Source organism: Charadrius vociferus, unplaced genomic scaffold, assembly GCF_000708025.1.
Source record: "Charadrius vociferus isolate BGI_N301 unplaced genomic scaffold, ASM70802v2 scaffold273, whole genome shotgun sequence".
NCBI classification, from domain to species: Eukaryota; Metazoa; Chordata; class Aves; order Charadriiformes; family Charadriidae; genus Charadrius; species Charadrius vociferus.
The window spans coordinates 350,550-359,953 of record NW_009647750.1 but is presented as its reverse complement, the minus strand read 5'-3'; the positions used below and the strand labels follow the sequence as shown (position 1 = coordinate 359,953).

The 9,404-nt window shown below is 37.5% G+C and overlaps 1 protein-coding gene across 1 annotated transcript in view; it reads left to right on the top strand.

Moving 5' to 3' along the window:
• The window catches only part of OCA2 (oculocutaneous albinism II), a 178,297-nt gene that overhangs the window by 112,040 nt on the left and 56,853 nt on the right, over positions 1-9,404 (top strand). The window contains exon 20 of the mRNA XM_009882100.1: positions 417-521. Within this exon, the coding sequence (XP_009880402.1) occupies positions 417-521 (105 nt within the window). The remainder of the gene's footprint in view (positions 1-416; positions 522-9,404) is intronic.

Sequence of the window (9,404 nt, the reverse complement as noted above, 5' to 3'; positions counted from 1 at the left end):
GTTATACTTTGGCATGGGTGATATTTAATATGTATATATCTGTCCACGGCCTGAATAAACATAGCCATAAATGCAAAAGAGAAGCCTTTTCTGTGGTCTAAAAATCCCAGGGAAATATAACGAGTAAAAAGGGAAAATTTAGGGTTGCACAGTTTATTTCCTGTGTGAAATGTAAGTATGACTATTAGAAATATCAGTCTTTGTATTTCTATTTGTTCAAATTTTCTTGGGAAAAGAACAATATTGTGTTACTAAATGTCTGGCTATTTTCTTTAAGACGCTTTTCTTATCTCAGAGCCTGAAGGAGTAATAAATGTTGATAAATTAAAACTGTGGAAAACATGCAATTATGCCATCGGGGCGACAGAGCAGCACTGATCTCATCAAAGTTGTAATTTGACTTCACTCAATTCCAGGTGGTTCCTGAGGACCAGCGCTTAGCAGTGGCCATCATTTTAGTGCTCTGGGTGTCTGCTTTGGCCTCCTCCGTGATCGACAACATCCCCTTCACGGCTACAATGGTAGGGGTCTGCACAGTACTCACACACCCTCCTCCTGGTGCTGGCAAGGGAGCTGAGCTTGCTGATTACAATTTGCTTTTTTTTCACCTCTGCTGTGTTGTACTTTACTTTATCCCCTCAGGTTGAATCATTATTGCAAGCTTATTCGCCGCATTTAGGCATCTTGCTGGCCATTGCTGCCAGCAGTCACAGGTCGCTGTGGAACCAGATCCACTGTTTTAGCTGTATTCTTGCACTTTCCCTGTTATATTCGCATTCGTAGCTGAAAAGTAAAGTTGTCTTTTTGATTGAAATTGTCACTAACCACCTGCTGCTATCAATATTTTCCCTCTCTGCACTGCATAGTTACGCTAATGCTTTAACACCTGAGCCTTTTATTGCTACTTTGCTTATGTAATTAGTTTAAAAAACAGCAAATAACTTTAACCATAACAAATGCTTATCATTTGTTAAGCTTTAATATCAGAAAAGTGTCAAATTATAACAAATCAAGGCATGATCAAATAGGTTTATTCAATCAAGTTCTCTGTTAAAACGAAGTGCAATAATCCCTTCATTATGCCTTGGGAATGATTCATTGTTACCGCTTGTTGACAGCTAAGTTTAATTCTTTTTTCCATTGTTATTGGGTGGCTATGTCTGCCCTTAAGCTGTGTCAAGGTTTAAGACACTTCTTATAGGGCATATGATAGGTTGGACAGATTTGCAACTGCTTTGTAATTGTATGTTAATACAGTATTTTGGTTTGATTACCGTGGTGTTTCCTGTGGAATTATGTTGATTTAACAACAAGAGACTGCAAGCAATAGGCATGAAGGGAAAGATTGGTTCGGGATGAGTCACCTCTCAGCAAACACTTGAGGACTATTAAGCAATAATGCAGAAATCTTAGCTTCAAAGCTTTTGCCTCACATCCAGCTAGTCTGTGGAAATTGGTTTGGAGCAATACCAAAAGACACCTGCATGCACATCGACCAAAGGGTCTTTCGCAGATTTTGAAAGGAACCCTCTTTCAAAGGAGTATGTTTTGGGAAATAGGACTGAAACACAGGAATCTTTTGGGATGCCTGAAGACTGCTTCTTTTGTGTCTTTGAGGGAGTGAAATACAGATGGACAGGAAAAAATTCCTGCCAAGATTTTAGACATTTCAAATGTACATCTTTTTCATCCTGTTCTGCGCCGAACCTGCTACATTTTTTTTTCTTTAAAAATAGGTGGAGAGAGGAGGGAGGATGAAAGAAAAATACAGGCACGCTCTCACCTGTGCAAGAGTAGTCTTTAGCTGAGATGTTAAGACAATGATGTGTTATACAGCAGACTAAAGTTGAGACCCAGCATCATCTAACTCAATGAATGGGCTTGGACATTGTCATTCTACATTAGAAAATACTTTCAGAAAATTCCTAAGTAACTAAGTCCCAAGTTCTGTGAGATTGCAAAAACTTTTTTAATTTAAAATTCCTTTTGTTTCTTTGGCACTGGGTTCCGGTAGCCAAAACAAGCACCATTTGGTTTTGGAAGGCTATTTATCACTATGTATGTCAAAGGTATGAACTCCTGATGAGGAGTATTACATATATTAAACCCAGCTCTTTTGTAGCACACCTTTTTGCTAATCGGGGACTCACTAATTGAGTGTGTATGTGTGTCTAATAAACACAGAATGCAACAGGTATTTCTTAGATCTCTACTTATTTATTGACTTGCTATTCACAGAATTAAGCTGTAATTATTAATAGCAGAAAACCATCCATGCAACAAAGTCACTTATTCAGCCACATAGTTCAGTCATACATTCACACAGCTGACATGCTTCTATATATGAGTTTGGTTTCATATGCCTCAGTGATACTGGACTATAGGACACCAGGTATGGTGTAGCCATAAATGATCCTGTTGGTTTTTGGCAAAAGGTGATGGCTTCACAGCTGAGTCTGTGCTTATACTTATGGAAGATGCAGATGTACTGACTTCCTCCAGTGAAGCCCTCCAAGAAGTTCATAAATCTCCTTCAGTAGTGAACAAATATCTGTATGACAATGGGGCATTAGCTCTTGTGGTTTTTCCAGTCATAGCCTTGATGGACCAAGTACCAGGTAGGCATATGGTACCCATCAAGTCCCTCCCATTTTTTGAACCTACTCGTGCAAAAAATCTGGGTGGTTTTGTAGATATCAGCTGTATGCTCCGACTGGGCAAAGAGTATTTGGAGGATGGCGTCAGAGGCATCTGCCAATAGCGGATTTGCACACCCCAAGGTGGTGAGCCACGGACCAGTAGGAGTTAGGGGAAACCAGGCTCACAAGGTGACAGTCTATTTGACTTGTACATGGACAGGAATTCCTGAAATATCATGCAAAGATGGTGAAAGGCTTGGTGGCAACTCACAGTCAAGGGCACCAATAGAGTCTCTTCTGCATTAGAAAGGTGAGTGTCCAGTGCTTTTTGTCCTGTATTCCAGGGGTAAGACAATGCTGCCAGTCTCAACTTTTCTGGTTTTAAGTCTCCAGCTGACTGCAGGCAAAACTACTGTGATGGCAAGGGTGCCTAGAAAGTTATATTGCTCCATTCCTTCAGGGGTGGGAAGGTGCAAGAAGACAGACATCCGTTCATTTGTGGAATGTCCCCAACGCTGCCTCTGTGTTGCTGGATAAGGTCTTCCATTAATCCCCTACAACACCGTGCAGTGAGCACTGTCCAGACTTGGAGCACAGAGGTGGGATGGGCCACACGCACTCAGTGTAGTTAACTCAGAAATGGTGTGGGAGTGAACAGAAGTAAGCTTTTCCAATATGAGGGACTGAATCCCCTGGACTGAAGGCACCGTAGATAAGAAGAGACTCAGCTCCAACTCTTTCAGTCTCCTATTGCACCATGTTATTTGCTAATGTAGAAGTAGCCCATACAATTGATATGTAGTGTATTTTGACCCAGGACCTGCCTGAGAAATGGAAGAAATACGGAATTCCACTATAGCATGTAAGAAGGCCTCAGGGTTGACTTATGAGATGCATAGATATTAGGAAGAAATTCTTTACTGTGAGGGTGGTAAGGCACTGGAACTGGTTGCCCACAGAAGTTGTGGATGCTCTGTCCCTGGAGGTATTCAAGGCCAGGCTGGATGTGGCTTTGAGCAACCTGGTCTAGTAGAAGATGTTCCTGCCCATGGCAAGGGGATTTGAACTCGATGATCTTTAAGGTCACTTGCAATCCAAACCATTCTATGATTCTATAGCTGAAAGGAAGAAAAAGACAAAAACCTGCAGATAGATCTGTAATTGTGATACTGTGTTTGCTTTGAAAAAAATCAAGCTGAAGGATGGTTGTCCAAATTTTCATTTCAGCATCTTTGTTTGTACTAGTGGGATAATCAGATTCATAATGACTTCCTTTGTGTATAGAAAAAATACAAATAAAAAAGTGTAAATATCTTATTAATGAATCTTGAGACTAAAAATTTCACTTTATCTGTATTTTGATAAATTTGGCTGGTCCATTTTAAGTTTCAGATTTGACAGCATTAAAATTTATAGCTGGCTGATTCTTACATTAGCAGGATGTGAAAGTGGAAGCTGTAGATCAATATTTTAAAAAGGTAATTAGAATATGGATATATCCGAGCAAACATTACAATGAATTCTAGGAAACACATTTTTTTATGAATTGTGGTAATGAAAACAGATAAGGAAAATGGTTTTCTAGATGAAAATCTAAGCATTTTCAAGAATTGCTAAGTATCTACATAGACAAGTTAGGATTCTTACTTATCCTAAAACATAAACACAACACATTATCTGCAGTCTTAAGAACAAAACCTAAATATTTTCAGTTATTTTAAGATTGAAATGTTTTAAGGTGCAAAGTATTCATGTGTTCAAACCTTTTGAATGCATTGATGCTTCTCAGCAGCCTTCAGCACCAGCATCGTGAAGAATTCTCCCTTACTAAAAAAATTCAGAAATTAAAAATTTCAGATTAGTTTAGTATTTGAAGCATCTTATCCTGGAAATACCTTTTCAGTGCAACACTGTTGTTGGTCAAATTCTTCTTTGTCCTAGACAAGAGTAAATCTGCTATAACCCCGCCGTCAAAAGTGTCATTACCATATGGAATTCATGTACAGAGGTCACTAAACTGAAATGTCTGCAGAGAGCTCAGAACACAGCAAGTATTTTATGCTACAGTGGATGCTGTAGAAAGATAATTGTGTACATGAAACAGTGGAATGAGTTTCTGAGGGCACTTAGTTCATCACAGGTTGATTACTTTTACTGTTTCTGTCTTGGTGAAATTCTGTTTGTGTTAAACAAAAATAAAGCATTGGAGCCACACAAAGACAAAACAGTCTTCAGAGTATCTTCCAATTGCTTGTTTCACATAATTTGTCCTGAATGTAAAGATCATGAACTGCCCCAAAACAAGATGAGATTGAAACTTGCTTGATGAACTGTAATCCTTTTCCGCTTCTCTTTAAGCATTGGAGAGTGAAGATCCAGCTCCCTAATTAAATAGATGTTTATATGAGTGACTGTTTATTGCACTTCATTGCATAAGCATGCCTGGCAACTGTGATAGGAAAATTGATCATTTTTTGCCAATATGTAAAAAACGTACTATAGCAAAATATTCTGAGTTTGAGACACACTTTGTGGGGAAACTCCATGAACTCTGACTGTATGCAAAAGACTGTGTTGCCAGCAGCAAATCTAATATATATAGATATATCTGAGAGTTGCTCATAAAAACCCCACAAAATGTCCTGTGCATAAACAGTTAATACACCAGGAGCTTAGTTTTTAAGTCTCACACATTTTAATTCCTGAACGGCAAGAGGTTTTTTTCATGTTGGATATCCAGCTTTCTTTGTCTGACAAATAAATGTGGTGAATCATGTAGTGATGCTCTATGTGTCATTCTATTAGTCCTCTGATATTTTCCCTCCTTTTTCAAGAGCCTAAACTCACAATGACATTCCTTGACAGGCAGACTTATTAGTTTTTAAGGCCTGTGTTTTCCTAATATTTTCATTTAAATAGCCATGGATTTCTGCCCTTAGAATGTTAGGTGACATGATTTTATTACCAGTATGCTCTTTAGTTTAACTGACGTGTTTTATCAACCACATATGCTGGAGCCATCTGTTTATATTTTTCTTTTATTACAAGAACTAAAAATATAGCCGTAGTAAATTCTCGTTTTAGCTGATTTTAAATACTATTTCCTCAATATATAGTAACAAACAACTTCCATTAACCACCTGGCTGGCAAGGTGCCTTAGTCTCTGACAGGTCGTTGTTAGAAACCAGATAATTTTTGGCCCACTATTTATTGCCTTTAAAACTATCAGAGGCTTTCCATTTGCAGTACTGAATATTTTGTATGGATCTCATGTTCTTAGCGTCAGTTTTATTTTTGGCTCTTCTTTGCCTTCTGCCCTACCAGAGTTTTCTGTGCCCTGCATTTCGGTGCTTAATAAATCTGTAAGACTGGCCCGTAGCTGTCTGCAGAGACAGAGTGATCATCAACAATTTGGGAAACTGCAATCAGTTTTTTTTTCCATTGATGCATATTCTCTGCACTTTTCAGAAAAGACATCTTTAATATACACAGTTCTTAGCAAAGTGTGTGCCATGAAATCCCACCGTGTAGAGCAGCAATCCCTAAAATAAAGATGTGAATTGCTGTTTCATTGTCACTTTGCACAAATAGACAAAATGGACAATATGACCTGATGCCTTCTACTGTGCTGCATAGGTATAGGATAAACTTGTGTAAGTCACCCTTCTTGCACAACGGGTGTGTGTGATTACTTGTACAAGTGCTGTCTTTGGGACACAAAAGTAGCTGAGAGCGCTTCACCCTGCTGTTTCTTATGAACACCATCCCAGGAGGAGATGCTCACTGATAGCGCAGGACCAGTGCTTCTTTTTGGTCTCCTCGCTACATACCTAGGGTCCAGCTAGTAAAGCTGAATCAGTATTTCTGCTTGTATTTCAGAAGGAGGTCTTCATAGTTCAGAAGAGGTCTTCCTTCTTCGTCTCCTTGACTGGTGGAATGCCATGCTTATGAGAATGTTTTGTTGTAAAAATAGACAAATAACATAAAAGTCTTGATTCAACTTGTTCTTGGGTAATTTGGAGTCTTGGAAAAGAGGCTGTAATAGCAAGGTTTGAAAATATTAATTCCCTGGTCATAGTTTTGCTTACAAAGGATGCAGTCTATGTATATAAAATAAATTAAATATGAAAACAAAATGTTCAAGGCTCTCCATTCCAGTTTCGTACAAACAGGACTGGTAGGAATAAGGTTTGGGAGGTGTCAAGTTGACCACCTCTGTCAAGCAGACAACAGAATTGAGATGTGCAAACATCACCACCAGTGTCTTTTAACAAAAAGGGACTACATACCACAATATAAATGCAAGGATTTTTATGAGAAAACTAACAGTATTTTATGAAATTTTGCTTTGTAGTAATTGGTGTGTATAGTTCTAGTCCAAAATCGCTCTATTTTCTTTTTCAAAGCTTTCATTTAAAGCAGAAATTGAGCTTCCTTTCTTTTTGATTGTTTCATCTGGCTTAAACTTTGAGGATGTTAGTGAGATGAGAGGGATGAGAAGAAACATGTTGTCCTGCAGAATCATATTTTTTGAGTCTGAATTAGTTTCGTACAATATTAGTTGTTAATAGATGGTATCTTCTAGGGAAGATGGATAATTTATAAAAGTAATAAAATCCTATTCCATTTTAAAATCCTGCAAAACTGATTCAAGATTAAAATCAGTGTGAAATGAATATATATATATTTTTCCATTTTTGTTCTTTTTATATTTGTAACATATCCTATGTACTTTCACAATGTATAGTATAAACAAACATTTTCTTCACAAGGATTGATTTTGATTAGCTTAGTTATATAGACAAATGTGCCAACATCTGTAGATGCTTTCGCTGTTATTTGTGCATCGGCTTACATCCTGTATATATAAAATTCAAAAAGCACTGTCTGTAGAATCAAGATTAATGACTAGCTCCTTTCTGTATCAAGTGTTTGAGGACATTTACCTTTTTCCAGGTACAATCATTATTTCCTACAGTTGTGTTTTTCTGTTTTACTGGAGGCAAATAGTCGTACAATGGCGGTAGGTGAGACAGATTTGGCTTCGCTCTGTTCAGCCACACCACTCATTCTATCTGAATTCTGCCAATCAAGCAGCAATGTAGGGTGGTTTAATATCAAACTTTCCAGAAAAATTAGCAAGTTTTCTAGAAGCTAGTCAAAGAGAGATTTATCCTGGTAAGATTATTGTGATAAAGAGTATAAGAAATGAAAACTCTCTTCCTGATAAGACATTACTATGCTCCTTCTAATATTGATAAGGGTGCCGTTTACATAATCTGAAGAGGGAATAATGAAGGAAACATGAGGCTTCATAATCTTTAACTTTTGTGTTTCTCTGTTGAGGGGCAGCATTTCATAAAACTATGAAAAATTCTTCATTCCAAGTATATTAAATCAATATGACAAAGGTATTTTTACAATATTCATTGCGGGCAACTGTATGTCAGTTTGCAAAGTATCCTAACTCGGAGTGCTTTCAATGCTATTGTAAAAGCCTATGGCTTGAATCAGAAAGACTTGCAGAACTAATTCAGTTTTTCAAAAACATTGAAAACTACAGTAAACAGTTTCCTTCTAACCCTCTTATGTTTTGCATTTCTGTTTTTAGTGCTCAAGTTAACTAAAACAGTAGATAAAGCTGAGGTTTGAGGTATTGATGGTGAAAAAAATGTTGCCTCACGCATAATTGCATGAATGAATGTGGAAAAAGTGTTGAAGGTGATTTTGGGGGAAAACAGAAGTAGGTTCCTTTGTAACTGACCCTGTGCCTGATCCTTATGTATTTAAAATGCAAACGCTTAAGCACTGAGACATGTCCATTGGCTTTAACTGATTTGCAATATCTCATCAAGAGTTCTTGCTGATGATCAAGTTTCTTAATTCTTCCTTGTTTTTGGAGCAGGAAAGTTCTTAAGGATGGAAATTAGAACAATCTTTTTGTCTTATGCCTCCTTTTAGATCAAAAGAATTAGATGCTAGTGACTGTTGGAGATTCTGTGGCATGCAGTTGCCACACAGGATAGCCCATGATGTTTGCAAAAATATGGTTTATTTTATGGATCAAATAAATATTTCTGTTTGAAAAACTAGAAATTTAACTGAATGTTTTGCATTTATCTTTCATGTGGTTATTCAAAACTGAAACTTACGGTAGAGCATTCCTTGTTAGAAATACCTCTTCTTTACAAGGGATATAAGCATGTAAAATCTAACTTCAAGCATGTGTCAGAGATCCATAGGACTTCCATTCCCATTCTGACTTATGACAATGATTCTTTGGCAGAGACGAATTCCTTTAAATAAGGAAAGCAACCAAATTAAAGTGTACACAGATATGTATTTCTGAGGCATGTTTCAATGTTTGTCTCTTGCTGCAAAACCAGGCATTTATGGGAGCAGAGATTCCCGATCCAGCCCTATTGCCTACTAATGCACTTAGGAGCATGACATCACTGATGATAATTTCAATGTAGAGAATTAATTATTATGAATCCTTTCAAAAAGAATTCACAGTATTTCTAAGTGGAAGAAAAGCAATGTTATGTCAAGGCAAAAATGATAACACCAGTGGGGTCAAGTGCATATTTGGGCTTCTACCCTTCTTTTTAAACCCTTCTTTGTAGGGTTTGAAAAATTGGGAAATGGAGATTCATGCACATTACACAATTACACCTTCTCTTGATGCATTGCAATGTTGCAACAGAGTGAGTTGCAAACTTTGTTCAGTGACTTTCTTCTAGGGCGTTTCTGTGTCTTCAATC